General features: G+C 50.5%; 1 protein-coding gene across 5 annotated transcripts in view; it reads left to right on the top strand.

The window, feature by feature from the left end:
• DNAH10 (dynein axonemal heavy chain 10) overlaps positions 1 to 24,966 on the top strand; it is a 141,517-nt gene that overhangs the window by 97,612 nt on the left and 18,939 nt on the right. For all 5 annotated transcript variants that reach the window (XR_008291630.1, XM_027044238.2, XM_053205976.1 and 2 more), the window contains 12 exons: positions 973 to 1,145; positions 2,153 to 2,246; positions 2,552 to 2,719; positions 3,269 to 3,457; positions 6,878 to 7,049; positions 11,534 to 11,737; positions 12,385 to 12,465; positions 15,252 to 15,449; positions 15,970 to 16,131; positions 17,806 to 17,980; positions 23,349 to 23,530; positions 24,510 to 24,646. Coding sequence is in view for 4 of the 5 variants with exons in the window: in XM_027044238.2 (XP_026900039.2) it covers positions 973 to 1,145; positions 2,153 to 2,246; positions 2,552 to 2,719; positions 3,269 to 3,457; positions 6,878 to 7,049; positions 11,534 to 11,737; positions 12,385 to 12,465; positions 15,252 to 15,449; positions 15,970 to 16,131; positions 17,806 to 17,980; positions 23,349 to 23,530; positions 24,510 to 24,646 (1,935 nt within the window). In the remaining variant the exon portion in view is untranslated. The remainder of the gene's footprint in view (positions 1 to 972; positions 1,146 to 2,152; positions 2,247 to 2,551; positions 2,720 to 3,268; positions 3,458 to 6,877; positions 7,050 to 11,533; positions 11,738 to 12,384; positions 12,466 to 15,251; positions 15,450 to 15,969; positions 16,132 to 17,805; positions 17,981 to 23,348; positions 23,531 to 24,509; positions 24,647 to 24,966) is intronic.

Here is a 24,966-nt window from a genome sequence, read left to right as displayed (position 1 = left end):
TGACCTTCTGCTCCCGGCATTTCCCTCCTAAAGTGAGGTTTGCACACAGTCTTCAGGGGCAGGAAAGGTAAAGGTGTGGAGTGGCCAGGTGTGATCACCAGGGACTGTGAGCACCTGGTGTTTCGTGCCTTACCTTAAGCCATTCGCTTCCAAAACCGTGAGGTCTGCCCTAGTCCAGTCAGACTCCAACGGAGGGCTGGTGTGGGCTTTGGTTTCACATCATGTCGACTTGTCAGTTAATGAGAAAATCTAGGGAAACAGAGCAAATCAGATGGTGAGTTTCTCTGGCTTTTTCAGTTTTTTTCTTATCTCCTCTTTTTTTTTTAATTTTTTTTAACGTTTATTCATTTTTGAGACAGAGACAGAGCATGAATGGGGGAAGGTCAGAGAGAGCGAGACACAGAATCTGAAACAGGCTCCGGGCTCTGAGCTGTCAGCACAGAGCCCAACGCGGGGCTTGAACTCACAGACCGCGAGATCATGACCTGAGCCGAAGTTGGCCGCCCAACCGACTGAGCCACCCAGGCGCCCCTCTTAATCTCCTCTTTAAAAATTATGATAAAATTCACATAGTGTAGGACTCGTTGTTTTAACCACTTTAAAGTACAGTTTACTGGCATTGAGTACATTCACAATGTTGTACCATCATTACCACCACCTTATTCCAGAATATTTTCATCACCCAAAGGTAGTCCCACTATCCCATCCTTCAGCCCCTGGCAATTGCTAATATGCCTTCTGTCTCTCTGGATTTGCCTCTTTCGTATAAAGGGACTCGTACACCATGTGGTCTTTTGTGACTGGAGGCTTTCATCTGGCATCATGTTGTCAAGGTGCATCCGTGTGGTGGCACATATCAGTGCTTCACTCCTCGATGTGGCCAAATGACGTGCCATTCGTGGTATGGATAGACCACATTGGCTTATCCATTCATCCATCGATAGACACTTGGGGTGTTTTTTCAATTTTTAGGTGTTTCATGAAAGCATCATGGCTGTGAGTGACAAGCTGACCTTTTGCATGTTGGCGCTTTACAAAACCATTGTGCAGGACCTGCCTCCCACACCATCCAAGTTCCATTACATCTTTAATCTTCGGGACCTCTCAAGAATTTTTAATGGTCTTCTCCTCACTGATCCGGGGCGGTGAGTTTGTCTTCTCTCCATACCCATGTGGCCCATGGGTATGATGGTGGATTTTCGTTTAAGGCAGAGGACTTGTCAATGAAATGGATGAATCAATGTATCAGTTAATCCCCCAGTGTCTTTTTGTTTGTTAAATGAAGAAAAGGGTTAAGGGCTTGGTTAAGGCCAGATGACTTGTAAGCCCTTGACTTGAAGACAGGGGAGCCGTGAAAGACAGATGCGTAGACACGTGATATTTAAGCCCTTGGTGGCAATGCTCGACTGACTGTGTATTCTTTCTAGAGTTGCCTTTTGCTAATGCACCTGAATTGTTTGCAGTTGCTACTTACATTTTGTGAAAGACCCACAAAATGGAGAAGTAAGTACAAGGGACGGAAAGGATTAAATCTGGGTATAAAACTTTTCTCATCAAAGCTAGACTTCTGTCTTTACGTTAACGTGTGCTTTATGTAGGTCTGCAAGCAGAGTCCACTTTTGTGGATTCACGTTGAGTCCACAAAAAATTGAAAAGTGAGTTAGTTGAGGACTTTCCACATACCCAAACGTGTTCTCAGGTACCCTTGAGGAAGACCAGGGGAAGGCAGCTTCAGGGATTGAAGGGGGGAGTAAGGGCTCTTTGCCAGCAACCAGAGAAAGTTCTCGAACTGGGGCCGGATGGAGCTGGTTCTTAAAATACGAAGCTGCCAGTGGCCTTGATGCTGATTTTAAATTCTTATATTCCAGCAAGTAGAAGCCGTGTCAGGTAGTCATTTTATGTCACTTATGTCATTTACGGATAGCGTTCTTTTTCTTCCCTACGGGAGGATAAATTATAGATGATGATTTTATGGTCTTTACACTTAATTTGTTAGCTTCCATTAAAATTTCATTAACGTGAGACCAGGGGGGGAGAAAGGACTATAGAAATGTTGTCCTTTTCCACACCCTGTGTATCCATCTGAAAATAGCATTTAGCCCCTCTCTCTCTAGATGGCTTCACGACTGATTTTGCTCCTTCCATCATGTAGGTTCCAGACGGTGACCCAGATGGTGAGAGTCTGGAGAAACGAGTGTCTGAGGATCTTCCACGACCGATTAATCAATGAAACAGACAAGCAGCTGGTCAGTACATCAAACTATACCAGCAAATTCAAAACTCTAACTACAAAATTCTTCTCTGAGTGAAGTAAACAAGCATACCCACCCCCCCCCCAAGTAGTTTTTTAAATATAGTTCACCAATTGGAGAAAAATACACTAACAACAGAAGTTGATGGATAGAGGAGGGTGGATTATGGAGTACCTTGAACAGAGAAAAGAATCGAATGCAAAGTACTTCAGAGAATCTTAGCATATGTTCTTTTTCTGACAAGTTTTAGCACATATATGTTGTCGAGTTTGAGTCCTTAAGCGGTCTTCTGTCAAAAGGTACAAGACCACATAGGCAACCTGGTTATGGAACATTTTAACGATGATATGGAGGTGGTGATGAGGGATCCCATCCTGTTTGGAGACTTCCGGACGGCCCTGCAGGAAGAGGAAACACGCATTTATGAAGATATCCAGGATTACGAGGCAGCCAAGGCTTTGTTTCAGGTGTGGATGGGGCTTACCTTCTCCACAGGCTCACTTTTCCTGGGAGTGCTTCTCAGCGGAGCCCAGCACTGGGAAGAATACCCATGCCTGTGTCTCGGGGTTCAGAATGAGAGCTTGTGTCTTATCCGGTGATTGCCATGTCCAATGGTACGTGGGGATGACCTGAGGAATGTGTTAAATACACAGACCCCAGGGTTCACCCCTCTGGGTTTCCATTCATCCAGCCCAGGGAGGGTCCCAGGGTTCCAGTGCACAGCCAGGTTTGGGAACCACTCAGCTCTCTGCTATCCATTTTCGTTTTAATTCATGAACTGAGCCTTGTAATCAGCTTTGGCTCACTGCTGGCCGATCACAAACCAGCCCATAGAAGCCTTAATTGCCAATACCAGATTTAGTCCCATAAACCCAAACAATTTAATTATTTCAACCACTATAGATTATTGGGGGGGGGGGGTGGAAAGAATCTCTCCTCCGTTTCTTAATTTCTCCCGGACAAAAGGAAAGTCTCTCTCTCAGAATCCAGTGATCCTTTTTTTTTTTTTAATTCAGGAAATTCTTGAGGAGTATAACGAAAGCAACACCAAGATGAACCTGGTTCTCTTTGACGATGCCCTGGAACACCTAACCCGCGTGCACCGCATCATCCGAATGGACCGCGGCCACACCCTGCTTGTGGGGGTCGGAGGCTCAGGGAAGCAGTCTCTCTCCAGGCTGGCCGCCTTCACAGCCGGCTACGAGGTGAGTCGACCTCCCCTCCCAGAAATGGTTTATTAAAGCAATTTCGCCCGTTGGTAGTTCCTGCAAACATTGGAAGAATCGAAAACAGATCAGATCATAGCATGATGTTTTCATAGAGTGTAGAATTGGGTTTTTTCCTTGTTACTATTTTAACCGAATGTCCGAAGAATCTAAGTTTTGTATTGTTTTCGAATGTTTTTTTAAATTTAGTTTTGAGAGAGAGACAGAGACAGAGCGTGAGCAGGGGAGGGGCAGAGAGAGAGGGAGACACAGAATGTAAGCAGGCTCCAGGCTCTGAGCTGTCAGCACAGAGTCTGACGCGGGGCTTGACCCCACCAACCGTGAGATCATGACCTGAGCCGAAGTCAGATGCTTAACCAGCTGAGCCACCCAGGGGCCCCTTGTATTGTTTTTAGAATGGACACTATGTCAAATCGAATTTGAAAGTCAAACTTGAGCCAATTTTGTGGTTTGTGGTGTGCACTCCTACGGAGGAGGGATCGGCCCAAACCTCCACAGACCCAGCATTCAGGTCAGCAAGTTGCTGGCTGCTGTGTCAGCACAACCAGCCCACACGGTTCTGGGCCATTCTTAGAATCTCTTTCAAAAAACAAATCCCCAAACAACAGCTTTATCGAGATATAATTCATAGACTGTACAATTCACCCATGTACAATTCGGTGCTTTTTGGTAGTCACAGATACGTACAACCATCAACACAGTCTATTTGAGGACATTTTCGTCACCCTCAGAAGACATCCTCTGCCCCTTAGCTATTACCCCTCTATATTTCTGCCCCTCATTCAGCCCTTAAAAAAAAAATCACTAACGTACTTCCGGTCTCTATAGACATCCCTATCCTGGACTCTCATATAAATAGAATCATAGAGCACGTGGTCTTTTGTGACAGCTTCTTACACTTAACCGCCTGTTTTCAAGCTTCAGCCGCATAACACTGCCCGGTTCCTTTTTATGGCCAAATCGTGTTCTGTTGTATAGATTGACCACACCCTGTTTATCCATTCACCCGTTAATGGACAGGTGCCTGGTTTCCACCTTTTGGCCGCTGTGAACGGTGCTGCTGTGAACATTCACGTACAAGTTTCTGTGTCTACATGTCCACCTAGGTGTGGAATTGCTGGGTCGTGTGGCAGTTCTGTGTTTGATCATTTGGGAAACTGCCAGATTGTTTCCCAAAGCAACTGCACCATCGTACGGTCCCACCGGCACTGCGTGGGGGTTTCTGTGTCTCCACACCATTCTTAGAAACTTACCTTGAGCTCCTGCCATACCCACTGGCAGTGCCCTTACAGGAGCCTCTCAAAGCGGAGACGTGCAGCATGCAGTGGGGCTTAATTTGGAACAAGAGTCATCTCCACGATTCACTTGTTTATTTTTGATTTCGTGGCTTGCACTTGAGGTGTCCTATCCAGAAAGTCATTGCCAAGATCCATGCATGACTGTGTGTGTGTGTGTGTGTGTGTGTGTTTTAGAGAGTCTGTGAGTCAGGGAGGGGCAAGGGGGAGAGACAGAGAGAGAATAAGCTGGGCAGGGGCAGAGAGAGAGGGGGACAGAGGATCCTAAGCGGGCTCTGTGCTGACAGCAGAGAGCCTGGTGCAGGGCTCAAACTCATGAACCTGAGCTGAATCTAAGGGTCAGATGCTTAACCTACTGAGCCACCCACGCGCCTCTGTGAGAACTCTTTGTACAGAAGAGCAGTCATGATTAGTTCAATGGATCTAGCTTGCAGTATATACTTTTGTTTAAAGTATTTCTAAAAAAAAAATAAATTTGGTTGATTTACCTTCCAGATCTGATAAAATATGTGATCCAGATGTAACCGTTTTTATAGTTTTTGTACATTTTCCTAGACAAGTTGATTTCTTCCGTTGATCGGTCCTGGTAAATCTGATGTACTGTCCTCTGAGGTAGTGTCGTGCATCCTGGCCTGGCCTGGCCTCGAGGAACGGCAGAGAGGATGTCTGAGGGACAGAGGAGAAGGGTGAACGTGTGCTGGGCTGTTACTGTGCCCTTGGAATTGGGGGGGGGGGGAGGTGGGGAGTGGGGTCATAGCGAGCTGTTCATGCCCAAGTGGTGTTAGGAACTGTTGAGGGTGGGGCGCCTGGGTGGCTCATTTGTTGACCTCTGACTCTTGATTTCGGCTCAGGTCATGATCTCATGGTTCGTGAGTTCGAGCCTCTCGTCAGGCTCTGCACTGACAGCACGGAGCCTGCTTTGGATTCTCTGTCTCCTTCTCTCTTTGTCCCTTTCCCACTCTCTCTCTCTCTCTCTCTCTCACAATAAATAAACTTAAAAAAATAAAGGAACTGTTGAGGGCAAGGGGGAAGCTAACTCAGGGAGGATCACTGGGGTCTGCACGTATCAGACGGAACCGGAGACCACACGTGTTTGGCTGAAAGTCATCCATGTTGCCGTGTGTGTGTGTGTGTGCACCCAGTGCCCTGCGTGAATGTGCCTTTGCAGGCCCGCGTGAGTGGGCAGAGCGTGCACGTGACCCCATGTGCGTGCGTATATCAGGGCTGAGGGGTGGCAGCGCATGAGGGATGTTCTAGTCGCTGTAAATCCCCTGAGCTCTTTCAGAACCGACAGTTGGCTGTTTGCAGTTCAACTTCCCGGCCTCTGAGCCGATGGAAACGAACGGAGAAGGTGTGTCCTCATTTACATTTGTGTCCATTTCGAAAACATGTAATAGGATTTTAAAATTTTAGGGATCGAAACTGGCTTCCTACTTAGTTTCTCTACACATCTTCCCACAATCTAATTTTCGATGAACTCGCAGCCGGGCCTGTATCCACACGTGATGGTTGTGCTTGTGTGGGTTCTGTTTTCCTTTCTCCCCGCTCTGTGACTCCAATGACTCGTGTGTTTTTTTTTAACATTTTTAAAATTTATTTTGAGAGAGAGAGAGAGAGAGAAAGTACAAGCACGAGCTGGGGAGGGGCACACAGGGAGAGAGAGAATCCCAAACAGGCTCCAAGCTGTCAGCACAGAGCCCGATGCCAGGCTCGAACTCACGAACCATGAGATCATGACCCGAACTGAAGTCGGATGCTTAACCGACAGAGCCACCCAGGTGCCCCTCCAATGACTCATTTAGCGAATGAAGGTGTCCTTTTCCTCTGCCATACTCACGTGGTCCCCTCTGCACAGACCTGTGTTCCCTGCACACTCTGTCACGCACTACACGTGTGCGCGCTCGTTTGCACAAAGGACTGTCAGAGTTTTCTTCGTCCCGCGTTTCTCACTCAGCAGTGTTTGTGAAAATGACCCGGGGCGTCTGGCTCTGCTGTCACTCGTCCCCCGCAGATGGCTGCACGGCCTGAGCCTCTCCCCCTGCCTTTGGCCTGTGACCCTCACGCGGGCCTGTCATCTCACGGATGCTGTGCTCCGTGTCGGCAGGTGTTTGAGATCCTCCTGAGCCGAGGCTACTCGGAGAACAATTTCCGGGAAGATCTGAAGAACCTTTATCTCAAACTTGGGACCGAGAACAAAAGGATGATCTTCCTGTTCACGGACGCCCACGTGGCCGAGGAGGGCTTCCTGGAGCTCATCAACAACATGCTGACGTCAGGTACGTGGGCTGTGCTGGCCGGATACCCGGCCAGGAGGAGGGGCCGCTCGGCGCGGGCCTGGTGGGGCCCTCAGAGATCAGAGGTCGTCCTTGGGCAATGATGAGGTCTAGGCTTGTTCCCAAAGGTCCCTCTGGCTGCCCTGAGGGTCTAGACAACAGGAAGGTGAGAGCGGGAGAGGGTGGCTGGTTTGGAGCTGCCGCTGGGGTGTGCAGGCGACAGATGACCTGGGTCTGGACGGGGCCGGGGGGTGGGGATGGCGGTGCTGTGGGAATGGAGGGAAGCGGGAGGATTCACGAGGTACGGATCGGATGAGGGCGAGTGAGGGCGAGTGCACCCAGGGTGGCTCCCCCTTTCAGGCTGGAGCCTGTGGTGAGTGGTTCCATTGCTAGGAGGGGGAGGACCGGCCGCTAGGGGTGCGTGGAGATGGCTACACTTACAAAAAACCCAAACTGGATGTCGGATAGAGTTTGCTAGAGAGAGTCTGCTAGAGCCTTGGTAACAAAGTACCACAAAATGGGTGGTTGGAAACCACAAACATTTGGGGCGCCTGGCTAGCTCAGAAGAGTGGGTGACTCTTGATCTCAGGGTCACTTGAGCCCCCACATTGAGGGCTGAGTCCCACGTTGGGTGTAGAGATGACTTAAAAAAATTGGGGGCACCTGGGTGGCTCCGTTGGTTAAGCATCCGACTCTTGATTTTGGCTCAGATCATGATCTCCTAGTTCGTGGGTTCGAGCCCCACAAACCGGGCTCTGCGCTGGGAAGTTCAGAGCCTGCTTGGGATTCTCTCTCCCTCCCTCTCTCCCTCCCTCTCCCCTACTTGCTCTCTCTCTCAAAATAAGTAAATAAGTAAACTTAAAAAAAATCCAAAATCACAAACATTTAGTGTCTCACAGTGTGGAGGTCCTCCCTCAGGGCACCTGCTGGGGTGGTTCCTTCTGGGGCTCTGAGGGAGAATCTGTTCCAGGCCCGTCTCCGGCTTCTGCTGGTTTGCCGCTAATTCCCGGGCTCGTGGGCGCGTCTCCCCGGCTCCGCTTTCCCACTCACATGGTGTTCTCCGTGCGTGCGTGTGTCTGTCTCTGATCCAAACTTCCCCTTTTTATAAGGACACCAGTTGTACTGGGTTAAGACCTACCTTATGGACCTTGTTTTGTTTTATTTTATTTTTATTTTATTATCAGGTTAGTTAACATACAGTGGAGTCTTGGTTTCAGGAGTAGAACCCACTGATTCATCACTTCCGTACAACACCCAGTGCTCATCCCAGCAGGTGCCCTCCTCAGTGCCCATCACCCATTTCACCCATCCACCCCCCCACCTCCTTTCCAGCCACTCTGTTTGGTCTCTATTTAAGAGTCTTTTATGGTTTGTCTCCCTGTTTTTATCTTACTTTTCCTTCCCTTCCGCTATGTTCGTCTGTTTTGCTTCTCAAATTCCACATAGGAGTAAAATCATATGATATTTGTCCTTCTCTGGTTGACTTATTTCACTGAACATAATACCCTCTAGTTCCATCCACGTTGTTACAAATGGCAAGATTTCATTCTTTCTGATCGCTGAGTAACATTCCATTGTATATACTATCCGTTCATCGGTCGATGGACATTTGGGCTCTTTCTATAATTTGGCTATTGTTGATAGCACTGCTATAAATATTGGGGCGCATCTGCCCCTTTGAATCAGCATTTTTTTTGTAGCTTTTGGGCAAATACCTAGTAGTGTAATTGCTGGGTCATGGGATAATTCTATTTTTAATTTTTTGAGGAACCTCCGTACCCTTTTCCAGAATGGCTGTGCCAGTTTGCATTTTAATGACCTCATTTTAACTTCATGACTTCTATAAAGACCCTGTTTCCAAGTAAGGTCACATTCTGAGGTCCCGGGGGCTTCAACGTATCTTGTGTGGAGGAGCACCATTCGATCTGTAGCAGATCGGCAGTTGGATGTAGGGGTCTGGCTCTCAGATGTGGCTCCTAAAGCTTTGGAAATGGATGACACCATCTGCGGGGAGAGTGTGAGAAATCAGGGGAGCCCGGGGCTGAGTTCAGGGAGAAGAGGAGTGAGCCGGAGGCTGAGGTTGTAGGAGGCAAACCGGAGGCGAATTCCTCTTTATCTCTCGCAGTATACGTAGCTGTGACTTAATCACAGCCGGAGGACACAAAGCAGCATCAGCAGAGGGGGAGAGGCGCATGGGACGAAGTCTGGGGAGTCAGGCAAGGCTTCCAGAGCCCTCTCCCAGGGCGGTCACATAGGATACGTTTAACGCCTCCAGCATCTGATTGTGACGACACACATGAAGTGTCATCTCCCAGGGAAGCCGTTCGGGACTCAGCGCCGAGGGTGTTTACTGGGGGCTGGACACGTAGGCACCTGCTGCCTGGCACCTACTGAAAATTCTAGACTTCCAGGGGGAAAGCAGGTGGTCAGCATGAGCCACACTGTTTGCACAGACAGTTCAGGCCTGATGAGCTACTCTGATCCCTGAATGGTAGTGGGAACCCTCCCACAGTCCGTGTTCCCAGACACGGGCCAGGGGCCAACCCTGTAAGCAAGCCTTAGTGAGGAGAGCAGCCCCAGGCCTGCCACGTCATCTTTCTTCCATATGGGAACCCAACAGATAGTTCATAAAAATGTAGGATACTGATTCGAAATGGTATCGATACAGTTGGAAAAAGTCCGACTTGCCAGAGTCTGGCTGCTTTCCTGCCCCGGGAGGGCTGTCTCTGCATCTCCCCATTGATTTAGTTAGTCCAGAATCCCCGTCAGGCCGAAACCCTGGAGTGCATCAGACGCCTGACCCCTCCCACATTTTGTCCTGCTTTGTTTTTTGTCCCTGGAGCCCGTCCCTTACCTTGCGCTCCCTTTACCGGCCACCAGAGCCAGACCCTCATCGTGTCCGACTGTGACTCTTCACACGTATCTCTGTATCGATCTTCCTGCTTCCTAACGCACCACCTTCTGTGCACGTCACCAGCTCGGGGTCTCCGCGGACTGACTTCTGTTTCCGCCGGCTGAGTTCCTCTCCCTCCTTATTTTCCATCTTGCCTCTGCATCTTGCTCAGGCCCTTCTTCCCGCCTGCTGCACTCTCTTTCTCCCTTTCTTTATCAGCCTCCATGGTTGCAAGTGATGGAAACTCAACTCCAGTTGGCTTATGTGAAATTAGAGGGAGATGAAGTCAGTATTGATTCACAAAACTGAAAAAGTCCGGGGCACATTTGGATTCAAGTGCTCAAGAGAGAGCATTCCGAATGGGTCTCCCCCACCCACCACCCACCCCTGTCTTGGCTTTACCGTTTTTCTCTTTTATTTGCATTTTTGGATTTTCCCAAAGTAATTAAACAAACAGCACCAGATGCCTGAGGCTCACATCCTCCTTGGCTTAGCCCGGGCCAATGAGATTCTTTCCCAGATGTTTGTGGTCCAAGGGCTCGGCAGGGCTGTCATTGGCTGGCTCAGATCACGTGCCCCATCCCTGAGCCAATCACTTTGGCCGGTTGACACAGGGCTCTGATTGGGCAGGTCACCCAAACCGCTCGCAGGCGTAGAATGATTGTGAAGTGATTCTCCCAAGGAAAAGAGAGACCTTTGGCCAGGAAGTGGGGACGGGCGGGGACAGAGGGACTCCACTTTCCAGTCTAAAGTGTCGGGTGCCAAACTTCCTCCAAATTCTAGCTCCAGGGCCGCGCAGGGTCTCCCTCCCCTAAGAAGCCTCCTTCACTGGTGGCAGCTTCGTACCTCCTGAATACCTGGGGCACCTACAGTCCCCGCTACTCACATGGCATTTAGCACATGCTTCCTTGGGTCGGCATCAGACTTTCCACACATGGGTGGCAGACTCGTGAGAATGGGTATAAGCGCCAGCCTTGTCCTTTGCTGTATCTGTAAACCCCACTGCAGGGCTGGGGTGTATTTTCTGTGAAGACCGAGAGGGCTCCTGTGGGTCTCATTTAATAGCACCCCAAATGGGCAAGGCTACTTATTTTCCGAAGCCCTTACACTTTGCAGCAGAGTTTTTCATCCTGGGCCCTAATGACATCAGGGGCAGGGTAGTTTTTAGTTGTGGGGCTGTCCTGGGCATTACAGGCTGGTTGGCTGTGTCCCTGGCTTGTACCTACTAGATGCCATCAGCACCCCAGCCCCACACACACATAAGCCGGGGCGACCAAAGACGTCTCCAGACATTGCCAGATGTCTCTTGGGGGCACAGTTGTCCCTGGTTGAGTACGCTCATGATAACCCTCCCAGGTAAGGAGGAGACGTTTGTTCCTTCCACTTCAATGAGGAGACTGAGGCTCAGAGGGGTTTATACACGGGATGTGAGTCTTGGGCCTCAGAATCAGGACACAAGCCCTGCTCCTTGAGCTTGGCATCTACGACTCTTCCAGGGATGCTGTGCTCCTTTCATTTAAGTGCCTAGAGGGATGATACCACCCCTTCCCCGCCCCTCCGAGGCTGAAAAACTCATTGTGTCTTTGTTCTCTAGGGATCGTACCCGCGCTTTTCCCAGAAGAGGAAAAGGAGTCTATCCTCAGTCAGATTGGACAAGAAGCTCTGAAGCAAGGGACGAGCCCAGCCAAGGAATCCGTGTGGCAGTACTTTGTGAACAAGAGCGCAAATAACCTGCACATTGTCCTGGGCATGTCGCCGGTGGGGGACACCCTGAGGACGCGGTGCAGAAATTTCCCAGGTGCCCCTGAGTTGAGCCTGCAAATCGGTTTTTCCCCTTCGGCAGGGCGTTCCCAGCAAAGTGAAACAGGAGATGGTCACTGGGCGGAAATTCGGGCCCTGCAGCGTAGGGTGAGACCCGCTCTGCCCCTCACGATCGCCGGCGGGCTCTTGTGCTGCCCACGGTGGACAGTGTCCTCCAACAACGAGGAGATGCTCACAGGCCCAGATGCACGGCCCGAAGCGAGCTCCCTGCTCTCTTCCGTTTGAACCGTTCTGCCAGCCTCGTGGAAGGTGCAATACCTGGACCTCTAGAGCAGAGGTTCTGAGTTGGGGGGTGATTTCCGGCCCCATCCTGGGGCCATTTGTCAATGCCTGGAGACAGTTTTGGTTGTCACATCGGGTGGGCGGGGGAGTGTACTACTGACATCTAGTTGACAGAGGCCAGGGTTTTGCCCAACTTTCTATGCTGCACAGACAGCCCCGCGATAGAGGGTCGTCCAGCCCCAATGTCAGCCGTGCTGCGGTTGAGAAACTCTGCTTTGGGTGAATTATTCTCGGGTGCGTCCAGCTCCTTCTCCGGCGTGCCGGGTGCTGAAGACCGTGTCAGCGTCCGTGATCACCTCAAGGTTGCAGGCTGACCATCTCTTTTCGTCTCTTCTTTTCAAGGTCTTGTAAATAACACCGGTATCGACTGGTTCATGCCCTGGCCCCCTCAAGCCCTGCATGCAGTCGCAAAGTCATTTCTAGGTACGTGACAGCTGCTGTGGGGCCCCGTTAATGATGTAACAAAATAACGTAATGCTTTTCTGACTTTGAATTTTGGTCCGGTAGCTCCCTTCATCGTTAACCCCCCTGGCCATGAATGGTTTTTAAGTTTGTCAGTGTGTTTTTGGTTTATATTGTGTTTTAATCTAAAGAGATTGCAGGGGACTTACAAGGATAACTTAGGGGACAATTGATCAGGTATCATCCAAAGCAGGCGTTGGTACACCATGGCCTTTGGGCCAAATGTGGTCGGTGGCTCGTTTTGGTAGATAAAGTGTGATTGGGACACTGACTCATTGGTCAATGACCATGGTGTCTATGGCTGTTTTTAGGCCGCAACTGCAAGGTTGAATAATTACAGGAGAGACCATACGGCCCCTGAAGCCTGAATATTTACTGTTCAGCTCTTTACAGAAAAAGTATACCGTTTCCTGACCCAAAAGATACCTGAAGGACCTTTTAGAGGACTGATTATCAATCCATGCTGAATTTGCTGTATAGTTTCAAGCACCTAAGCCCTTGATTATTAATTTTAATCTTCAACATAAGAAAGCAAGTCAGTTCGTCTTCAGGGAAAAATCTTTTTATCTGGACCTAACTTGAGCGGATTTGACCCCGTAAATAGCTTCCACCTTATAAATACGTATTCAGTAAATAAGTAACTTGTCCCTTTATGCAGGGAGAGCTCATGTTTTTAATCAAGATGTACTTTCATGGGTAAAGGGGCTAAGAGAATGGCTCTGTCCTGCTGATGTGGCTCAGGGATCAGCAAGCTTTTTCTGGAAAGGACCACATGGTAAATATTTTCAGCTTTGTGGGTCATACAGTCTCTATTGCAGCTACTCAGCTCTGCCGTCGTATCACGAAAGCAGTCTTCGACACTATGTAAGTGAACGGGTGTAGCTGTGTTCCAATAAAACTTTGTTTACAAAAACAGGTGGTGGGCCGGCTTTGTCCCGCGTGGTTTGCCAACCCCCATATCCACGCGTCTTAGCTTCCAAAGATGTGCTAGCCACCTCTCTGTGTTAGCGCTTAGTTGTGCTCTCAGCCTTCAGTGCTTCCGCGTCATAACACCGCGTGGAATTTGCTGAGAATTTTTTTCTTGGAATAGATTCCCCGGCGTTGGGATAACTGTGCCCCAAAGTATGGATATGGGTGAGGCAGTTTTTCACGCATGCTGGAAATAGGCCTGTGGGCTGTGGTTTGCTGCCCCCCCCCCCCCCGCCCCGGTATGATTTAAGATCACATCTGCTGCATCTGGCTGAATGGTTACTTTGGGTCAATCTTGTCTTCCTCCATCTTAATTGAAGACACATTCTGCTTTGAGGGGAGTGTGTTTCGCCATCTGTTAGATAAACCAAGATAAACCAAGATAAACCAAGATCTGCACCGGAAGAGAGGATTGACTGTTTCAACAGACTTAAAGGAAGACCCTCCTTGTGGCCACTCTGTGCTGGGCGCAAGGGATAGAGCCAGAGACACTGGATGCATTTCCTTCCTGAAATTCCAAGCCCCTCCCCGGACAGTGTCATAGCCATCCAAGGGACAGAGCTCCCTACCCACAGGGAAAGAGAAACTGCCACAGCACAGATTGGTCCTGTGGTCCAGAAAAGCCACCAACCAAGTGATAGCTCCTCTTTCGCTTTCCTTTTCTATTAAACATTTTTATATCAGGGCACTAGGGTGGCTCAGTCAGTTTAGCATCTGACTCTTGATTTCGGCTCAGGTCGTGATCTCACAGTTCGGGAGATCGAGCCCCGAGTCGGGCTCCGCGCTGACAGTGTAGAGTCTGCTTGGGATTTTCTCTCTCTCTCTCTCTCTCTCTCTCTCTCTCTGTGTCCCTCCCCTCTGCCATCCCTCAAAATAAATAAATGAACTTAAAAAAAACATTTAAAAATGTATTTTTATCTCATTTTTTTCAGTAAAACATCTATAACATAAAATTTGCCATTTTAACCATTTTTTTTAAGAAAGATTTTAATGTTTATTTATTTCAGAGAGAGGGAGAGATAGAGTGTGAGCAGGGATCAGGCAGAAAGAGAGGGAGACACAGAATCTGAAGCAGGCTCCAGGCTCTGAGCTGTCAGCACAGAGCCCGACGTGGGGCTTGAGCTCACGAACTATGAGATCATGACCTGAGCCGAAATCGGACACTTAACCGACTGAGCCACCCAGGTGCCCCGCCATTTTAACCATTTTTAGGAGTAGAGTCAGTGGCCTGAAGAACACTCACACTGTTGTGCAGCCGTCATCATCCATCTCCAGATCTCTTTTCATCTTGTAAAACTGAAACTGTCCCCATAAAACACGAACTTCCTGTTCCCCCAGCCCCTGGTAACCCCCGTTCTACTTTCTGTCTCTGAATCTGGCTGTTCTTGACACTTCGTATGAAGTCGAATCACAGAACATTTGTCCTTTTGTGTCTGGCTTCTTGTACTCAGCATGTGTTTGAGGCTCATCCACGTTGTATTGTGTGTCGGGATTTCCTTTCTTTTTACGACTGGGTAATCTTCCGTCGTGTGGATGGACCATATTCTGTTTATCCATTTGTCTGTTGATGGACATGTGGGTCGCTTCCACGTTTGGCTGTTGTGAATAGTGTGGCTGTGAACATTGGCCTACATGAATCTCCTTGGGTCCATTTTTCAGGTCTTTCTGGGCACATGCCTCAGAGCGGAATTGCTGAGTCAGGGAATTCTATGTTGAGCTGCGGGAAACTCCTCTTTTCCGTGTGTAAGAGGCATTTTTTTCTGTTCCTTTCTCTTCAGGGACTAATCCGATGATCCCAGTGGAAAACATAGATGGTGTGGTAGAGCATGTTGTCTTGGTCCACGAGTCTGTGGGTGAATTCAGCAAACGATTTCTACAGAAACTGAGGCGTAGCAACTATGTAACTCCCAAAAATTACCTTGATTTTATTAACACGTATTCAAAGTTACTGGACGAGAAAACTCAGTGTAACATAGGTGAGACTTGGGAACGGGGCGGTGAACATGTAAGGATCCAACTGATGACCTTTTCTTTAAGCAGGCGTTTCTTAGCAAGACGGGGAATAATCAGGATTGAGGTGAAGTGTAGCATGCTCCGGATCTTTCATCTCCGAGTGATTCTTCTGGGTGGGCAGGGGGCTGTCACGCTCTTACTTTTACTCATCCGTGTTGGGTCATGCGTTTTGTAGCTCTACATTTTCCCTGCTTAGAGATACGGTCTGATGGCAGCAACGTGCTCTGTTGCAAAGTGCTCTTGAAAATGCTGCGGCTCTAGCTGTTGGCCAGATGAAGCGCTGTTTTCAGGAATACATTCGTTTTGGCCGATGCTGTCTCAGCATGGCAGTGGAGGTGATGTTGGCATCTCCTGGAGATTTTTTTTTTTTTTCTCGGTTGAGCCCAAGTTGGACGAATCACAGTGAGGCCGCTGGCACGCTTCCCCGGGCGTACTGGCAATGGTGCTCACCTTGGTGATGGGTACGGGTCCCTCTTTCCTCAGCCCAGTGCAAGCGTCTGGAGGGGGGGCTGGACAAGCTGAAGGAGGCCACCATCCAGCTGGATGAGCTGAACCAGAAGCTGGCTGAGCAGAAGGTCGTACTGGCGGAGAAGTCGGCCGCCTGCGAGGCCCTGTTGGAGGAGATTGCCACCAACACGGCCATAGGTGAGTGTGCGGCCAGCTCTGGGGGCAGGGACCCCCCCAGATGGGGCGGGGCTCCACTGGGGGACATTCCTGAGAAGCCACTTGGAAGGCCGCTGTTTTTCTCCTGAGCACGATGCGCATTCCCGCATGTGGACCTCGCAGGCCGTTCCCGCTGGTTGCCTGCCACACCGAGCTCGCCTGCGGTTATTCCAGCCCCTTCCCACGCGGCCCAGCCCCGTCCCATCTCCCCTGAGACCCTTCCCCTGTCGACCCCTCTTCTTGGCCCCCTGACTGTTGTGATGGTTCCCGCTCTGCTTTTCGGTTCTGACGGTGTCACAGTTGTGACCTTGCTCCCTTCTTCCCACGCACTTGTCTTCCTGCTGCTCCAGCAAGAAACTCTCTCTCGGGGCCGGGATCCTTCACAGCGTCAGGGCCCATACGCGCTTTGTGCTCTGTAGACACTCGGCCCACGCTTGCTTCTTGACCGTGAAGACGAATCCCGAGAGAACGCCTCATTGGAAAATATTAGGGCATCATTGAACACCCACCGTATCGGCTCCCTAGGGCCATCTGGTGAAGCAAAGTCAGCATAAATTTTCGCAGGGCCCCAGGGCACACAGGATTGCGACACACCAAGGTGGTGACGAGCATGGCTGTGATGCTCAGGTCCTTGTGCTCCGGTCCCAGCTGGGTGCTGTCAGACAGGTGACAGTGTATTTGTTTCCTAGAGCTGCCCTAACGAATGGCCACACCTGGGGGGGGGGGGAGGGGGGCTTCCAACAACACTTGACTCTCTTACGGTTTTGGAGGCCAGATTTGGAGATCGGCAGGACCAGCCTCCTTCCTCCTTGCTTCTACTAGCTTCCGGTGGTTTGCTGCCAGTCCTTGGCTTTTAGGTTTATCTCCGTGTCTACCACCACTGGCACGTTATCTCCTTCCCTCTGTGTTTCTGAGTCTTCCCATGGTCTTCCTCTAAGGATACAAGCCATTGGATTTAGGGACCACCCTAACCCAGTATAACCTCATGTGAACTAGGATCTACAAAGACCCTCTTTCCCAATAAGGTCACATTTTGAGGTTCCCAGGTGGACGTGGACAGTGGGGAGACACTCTTCAACCCAGCACACCTACTATGAACCAAAGCCTGTTCTAAACATTAGGGTTACAGACCTTGGGGAGATGCTCACATTCTAGTGAGTGGAACCAGACAATCAATGAGCCAATAATTAGATCAACTTCCAGATTTTGATCAATGTCATGAGGCAAATAAACAGATGAGGGCTAGGGTGACAGAGGGGGCAGGGCACCTTAGGAGGGGTGGTTCTGAGCTGGGCCTGAATAAATATAAGAAAAGGTGACGAGAAGCAGGGAGATCTCAGTGAGCCGGAAAGAGGGAGGGTGGCCCTAGTGTCCTTGGCTAACACTGGCCACACAGGGTTGGGGGACTGTCCTGTGGGATGGAGTGGTGGGACATGGGTGGGCCAGTCAGAGCAGCTGTCCTGCTGTTGGAGACCCCGTGCCCGGTAAGGTTTCTGTTCTAGCAGGAACACCCGAGGCCGCCATCTTGGACAAAGCTCGTTAGATCCCCTGACAGCCCAGCACCAACCTTGGAGGGCTGCGGGCTGCTTTGTGTCAGTGGTAAGGTCCCCCACCTCCGTGCCCAGTAGTTTCACTAACCTCCCCTTCCTCCTGTAGCTGAGGAGAAGAAGAAGCTTGCAGAGGAAAAAGCCATGGAGATAGAAGAACAAAACAAGATCATTGCGGTGGAGAAGGCTGAGGCGGAGACAGCCCTCGCCGAGGTCATGCCCGTGTTGGAGGCTGCCAAGCTGGAACTGCAGAAGCTGGACAAATCCGATGTGACTGAGATTAGGTAACTGGTGGCGGTTTCCAAGTGTGCTTGGCCGCCCGTATCAGTCCTGACAGCAACTACAGTAATCATGGCGGTCAGGCATTTGTGGAGCCCCGTCGCGCGCCGGCCACTGTGCTAAGCACTTTCCGTGGTGGGTACCGTTAGTGCCGTTCTTATCCTCGTTTGCAGAAGAGGAAAGTGGGGCGCAGGACGGTAAGATGGCTCGCCCCAGGTCCCCCAGCCGGGAGGTAGCGGAGCCTGTTGACTTTGGACCCAGGCTGACTCACAGGAGGGGACTGAGTTCCAGAGCGGGGTGTGTGGGAGGAGGTGGGGTTTGTCAGCTGATGCTTTTTTCGGGAAACACGACACGAACGTCTGTCTGGGGCGCTTGACGCAGGGGGCCGGAGCCCTGCTGAAAATAGCTTGACAAAGATGTGCCACAAGCTGAGAGTCGACTGGGGAGGCTCTGATCCAGCTCTAGCCAAATGGGCTTGTGAGGGGGGGGGGGGAGAGGGGCTCTTTATTGTGGCTCCCAGACCTTTGGCGAGTCAATTTGTAAGATGCCTGTCCCCCCTGCAGCCCCAGGGGACTTCCAGGGAAAGGGGCCTGGTGTGGGGCTGGTGGGTGAGCTTTCTCCCGCGTTGTGTGGGGCTCCTTAGGGCACCGTGAATGGATCTCGCTCATCAACTCGGCACGAGACTGAAGGCAGGAAGGAACACTCCCCCATCTGCCTGCCCCTCTGCTTATGTCGCCTGGCCCCACACACGTCTCCCCCTGGTCCGGGACCCTCAGCTCTCTCCTCTCTCCCCATCACCTCCTTGCTTTCAGAAAGGGTTGGGGTCTTCTGGCCCCACAGTCAGGTCTCCTGTGAGAGACACTCCTGTTTCCAAGCCCGTGGTTGACTCTCCGTCTTAGGCTCCCGGCAGAACGATGCTTGTTCTCTGTGCTCGTCTCTCTTCCTTCCTTGTCAAAGGCTGGGCCCTTGGCATTTGTTTATTAGTGAGACATGTGGACTTGAAACCGAACGTCCAGCTCATTCAGGGCAGGGGACTTAAGCAGCTCTCGGGAGGCCACCTGCGGATACTGCTGTTGGCAGAGGTCATTATTTCGGCTTTGCAAAGCGTGGTTGAATGAAGGCGTAAGGATGGACGTGTTAAGATTGCGATCGTACGTGTCAGAAGTTCGGACGGGGGTGCAGAACAAAGCAGAAACGCATACGAAGCTGAGTTGTAGGACAGACCATCAGCATACACATTTTCAAGGGAAACCGCCAACGTCGGTTATGCAAATGTTGGGCACCACTCCCAGGTCAGTGGCATAAAAACACCGTGAGAGCAGAGAGCCGGGAAGGAGTTTTGAAGGGGATTTGTTTGGAGAGAAGGGGCTGTGAGTCCCCGGCTTGACCCAAGGGCGAGGGGGAGACGGGGCTCCTACAGGACCAAATGGAGAGCTTGCTATGTGTCCCCGGCAGCTGGCGGGGGATGCCCGTATCTCGCCTGAGACAGGTGCGAGATGGTGCTCGAGTCATTTCTGAGAAAGCGCGAGTGGCCTATGACCTGAAGGGACTAGTTTCTGGAAATGTAATTATGGGAGTCGGTAATGTGTTCGTGTATGGCTCTGCCTCTTACGGGGGGGGGGGGGGGTGTGACCTCAGGTAAGTCACCTAACCTCTCTGTGCTGCAGTGTCCTCATCTGTAAGACGAGGCTGATAATAATTGTCCCCATGGCCTCAGGGCTGTTGTGAACTATTGTATGAAGAGCTCTCTGGACCTCACAGTGGGCGTCAAGTAAGCATTAGCTAGGATGGTCCCAACATCTCAGTGACATCATGTGAAAGCCCCCTCCCGACCGCCCCATCAGCTTAGTCCCCCTCCTTTCCCCCCCACCTGCCCCCCAACACAGCAGGTACCCATTGCCTTTTGGTTCTCACATGTCATCCAGAGGGTTTTTGTACGTGGTCACGGCAACCGGGCGTACAAGTGTCTCTTCAGTTCCTGACTGTAGATTCTAAAGGTTAGTGGAACAGGGGATACCTGTGTATTTGCTTCCTTCTCTTTTTGGTGTGCAAACGGTCACATACCGTATGCATTTTTCTACATCTTGGCTTTTCCACCGAACAGTGCATTTTGGAGATGTTTTGCGTGTCAGTATATGATGAACTTGCCCAATATCTAAAAAGAGTCCATCACATTCCTTTGTATGGTGGCTGTGTTATCATCTATTTAACTGGCCCCAGTTTCCGAATCTTTAGCTTGTTGCCAGCCTTTTGCCTTTACAAACCGCATGGCAAAGAATAGCGCCGACTGCACTTCATTGCGCAGCCGGGCAAGTCCGCCGCAGGGATACTTTTCCAGAAGCGGAATTGCCGAGTCCAAGGGTGTGTGTGTTTATGATGTCTACAGCTGTTGTTTAGTGCTCTCCCTGGGGTGGAACCAATTTACACTCCACTGACAGTCCATGGGAGTGCCTGCTTTTCCAGAGCCTCACCAACAGAGAGCATCGTGGCACGTTTGAATTTTTGCTTGTTATGTAGATGAAAAATTGTATTTGTGTAGTTTTAATGTGCATCCCCCTTATTGTGAGTGAGGCTGGCCTTTTTTCATATGTGAAAGACGTGCGTTAGGCTTGTGTGTATTTCGTTTTCTGTGAACTGTTTATACACTTTGCCCACTTATCTGTTGGACTGTTGTTATTGTTACTTTTTTTCTTGTCCGTTTCCAGTGGATTTTTATGTAATAGGGAGGTGAGCTTTTTATCCACGATGTGAGTTGCAGATACCTTCCCCTGTGGTTCATTGGCCATTTGACTTTGCTTGTGAGTTTTGTGTGTGTGTTTGTGTTTGCTGTGCATAAGATTTTTATGTGGCAGATTTTAGCAATGTTTTAGTTTGTGTCATCCTTAAAAGGCCTTAAAAATGAAAGATTGTAAGACAATGTCCCCATGATTTCTTCCTGTGCATTTACAGTTTAATTCTTTATGGTTCAATAGTTGATCTTTTGGGGATTTTTCCTGGGGTTCAGTGCGAACCCAGTGGATCCAATTTTATTTTTATCCAAATTTATTTTTTCCAGATGACTATAATCTGGCTCTCTTTAGGTCATTTGGATGTCAAGTGTGGTGAGCCAGCACTTACATCTTGACAATTTCATAATCCTTTGATTCTTTAAATAGCACTTTCTTTCTACGAGGCTCAATCCCCTTTGTAGAAATCATCAGATGTTAAGCCAGGAAGATTAGGAGTCATGAAGATTAGAAGTGGACGTTCCTCTGTAGTATAAAAGGCTCCCTTTGTTACCGGCTTGTGGTTTCACTTTTCTTCGTTCCATTTGTTCGGTAGTCTTTGGGTGCCCACCACCCGCCCACCGACCCTGTGCCGGCACTGGGGCTGAGCAAGGTCTTTACTGCATTCAGCTGACACTCCCGGGGAGGCACGGGTGTTTGTGCAGGAATCCCACGTGGACAGTAAGATCACCCAGGAGAAGGTTAGGACGGGGAGATCTTTGCTGCTACGACCATGGATAACGGGGGAACCTGCCCTGGTCGGGGCGGGGGGTAGTCAGGGAAAGTATTCCCCAGGAAGTGACATACAAACCGAGACGTGGCTAGAGAATATGTGTTCACCGGCTGTAGGATAGAGGCTAGAGGCGGCCGTCTCTGAGACTGGAAGGAGCTTGGCCTGAGGGCAAAACAGAGACAGAGTGTCTGAGTTAGAGTGAGGGAAGGTGGGGAGTCGGGTGTGTGAGGATTCTTTCCCTCCGGGGAGCGGGCATATCATCACCATCTTTCTCTCACCTGTTTCTTTTGTGATAGGAGAAAAGAATCAAATGAAACAGGAATGTTTCTATTTCCCAGACTGACCACCTCAGGATCACTAACACCTCAGTTATCCTGTGTTACGACGACGACGCGTTCTGTATACACGAGGTTCCTGGGACCCGTTTGTAAGCCGACAGCAGAGGGCTTCGCTTTCATAGACTCACAGGGTTTCCGAGTGGGAAGGTCTGGCTCTGTTTCCCCATTTTGCAGATGGGAAAATTGAGAACGCTGGATAGTTTATAACTTGCCCAAGGTCTCAGGATCCTCCACTGAGGCCGGGGCTCTTCCCGTCTTCTATCTGAAAGCCTCTCGCTGCTTCTGTCCTCTTCTGATTATTCAAAGATCAGTGGCCTGGGCCTGGCCTTCATCAACCCTGAAGGAAACCTTTCAGAAACAGCTGACAGCGTTGCCTGCTTTCGAAAGACCTAGTGGCGGCCTCATTGAACCTTCCCCTGGTGACTCAGGACCATTACTTTAATCATCTGTCTTTGTGCCGGAGTCATTGCCCTGGCTTGTCCTTACTCCGCGTGGCTCCTTCTCTCTGCTCTCGTCTGCAGGCGAGCGGGTGGGGGTCCTGGGGCTGGGATGGGTGGGGCGTTTGCCCAGTATAGAAAGTCTCCATAGTGCTGTGCTGGCCGCGTTGTTCTCGCTCTCTTGCTCCCTCCCGCCCTCCTTCTCGCCTCTGGGTCACCCTGGCCTCCTGCTGGAATGGCTGGGCTCCTGCCTCACCTCCCCCCAGGCTGCCCTCTGCCCTTCTGGGGCCTCTGTCATCTCTGCTCTTCTCTCTTTCTTTTCCTTCCCTCCATCACTTTCCTTACGCTTCTGTCTCTCTTCACGGTTTTGGTGTCTGCACAGCTCATCTGGGTCGTAGGTACTTTGCCCAGCAGCAGGCAGCCAAGCGGTCCCCCTGGGTCCAGTGAACGTGCCACCTGTTCCTTCCCAGGTCTTTGTGCTGCTGTGCCATCCCCTGCTTCTTTGGGTCTCGGTTCCCTGAGGGTTGAGGGCGCTGGACGTCTGAGCGTTGGATCAGCAGAGTGGCGGTCTGGTCTCATCAAAGACAAAGGCAACAGGGGTGACATAGACCGGAAGGAGCCCGGGATGTGGGGACCCCGGACCCCACGGGCTGTGTGAACATAGGCAGGCTGTGTGAAACGCTGAGCCCTGTCTCTTCATCTAGTAAATGGATGGCAGTAATGAGAGTGGTTACGCTGTAGAGTCTAAGGAGCCACCCCAGGTGTAATTAGAAGCACAGCTTCTCAGGCTCCACCCTGACCTACTGACTCAGATGCTTGGGGTGGCCCGGGTTTGCATTTTAAATGACACCCGCCCCCGCGATTCTGATGCCGTCAGGTTCCGGGAGCCTGATCTGGCGCCTGATGGAGACCAGTCCCTGACTTGGAGAAGCTCACCCGAGGAGCCCAAGTTGGTGTCGGGATATGGCTTCCTTGGCTTCCACGCAGTGTCACCTCCAAGAGATGACTCTCGGTTGAGCCACGTTTTCTGGAACTCTCATTTAGGCTAGGTCCCGGCCGCATCCTGGGTCTGATTCACATATGTCTTTGTTTCTCACCAGGTCCTTTGCTAAGCCCCCCAAACAGGTGCAGACGGTGTGTGAGTGCATCCTCATCATGAAAGGGTATAAGGAGCTCAACTGGAAAACTGCCAAAGGCATGATGTCTGACCCCAATTTCCTGAGGTCTCTGATGGAGATTGATTTTGATTCAATTACCCAGAGCCAAGTTAAAAATATTAGAGGTGAGCAGAGACGAATGTAGGAATAGCCAGGCTTGATCCCAGTTTGGCATCTCAGTCTTGGGAGTAGGGATGGAGAGCAAGGAGGGAATGGGCCGGGTGACTGTTGCCAGAGGAAGATGGGCAGCACTGGGGGTGACATGGGAAGGCTGGGTGCCGGATGGGCAGTGGCAGCCGATGCCTGCTGCACGTTTGACGGCAGTCACTCTGGCGTTCCCGTTAGGAAACGGCGCCTTCTTAGGGAACCCAGCCTGGCCTTGTCTTCCGGCATCTTGTCCACCAGGCATGGTGGTACAAGAGGCGGTCTGACCTTGATCTCTTCCTTGTGCTTTTTGCCAGCGTACAGTCTCCTGTAGATCCCTGGGAGATGGGCGGGGAGGGACCGGCACCACCCGCAGCCAGCCTCTCTGTCCTCAGTTACCGAATGCCCACGTTCCCTTTGAGCCTGGCTCCTGAACTGCCTAGATGTTTAGCCAGTGGGAACGAGGCTAGTCTTTGCAAAAGGCCACTCAAGTTCATAGTGCCACTGTTTACCTTCATGGTTTGTTCAGAACGTTATTGTCAAGTGCTTTTTCTCAGCAGCTCAGACACAAAACTAAATGAAACACAAAGGATAACAACAAGTGCAAAAACCCAAGGACCTCTCTTTACCTGAATATTGGCTTGGGTGGGTTTCCATTCATGTGAAATTACTCCTGGGGTGAGAGTATAGGTAGAGGGGACGGTGACTCATCACGGCCTACGATTCCCAGCCAGCTGCCTGCTCTGAGCCACTTTGACGCACAGTCGGGGGTCCCCACGGACACCCCGGGTCCTGATGTCACATGGAAGTGCCTGGGTCATAGGATGTCCTGGGTGGCAGTAACATGTGCCCCTCCCTCACACCTTAATCATCCCCTACACAAAACTCATTTATTTCCCATCTTACTTTCCCAAGATGAGTCTTGTCACTCGTCGAAATCATTGCATCTTTGACCGTTAGGCCTCTTGAAGACTCTCAACACCACAACTGAAGAAATGGAAGCTGTGAGCAAAGCAGGCTTGGGGATGCTGAAGTTTGTGGAAGCTGTAATGGGCTACTGTGACGTTTTCAGAGAAATCAAGCCCAGAAGAGAGAAGGTATTGTCCACACGTAAGACCTAAACATTGCTGCCAAGGGAGCAATCTGGAGTCGCATTTAATATGTCCATAGCTTTGCCGGAAGCATTCTGACAGGGTTCTGATTTTATATCGCATGAACATTCCCCTGCCCGCCCCCAGCACTACTAAATGATAACCCTGAATTATAGCTCTCATCCAGATGGCGTGAACTGGCAGAACCAAAGTCTGGAAGATTTTCAAATTTTGCGTGAAAAGAGTAGGATAAATGGGTAAAAACTGTCCTCTATGGCTAAAGCAGGATTCTCAGCCTCGGAGCTCTTGACGTTCGGGGCCGGACG

The sequence above is a fragment of the Acinonyx jubatus genome, chromosome D3 (assembly GCF_027475565.1).
Source record: "Acinonyx jubatus isolate Ajub_Pintada_27869175 chromosome D3, VMU_Ajub_asm_v1.0, whole genome shotgun sequence".
Lineage (NCBI taxonomy): Eukaryota > Metazoa > Chordata > Mammalia > Carnivora > Felidae > Acinonyx > Acinonyx jubatus.
Note: the sequence above shows the minus strand (reverse complement) of the source record. Positions and strands in the feature narration are given on the sequence as shown.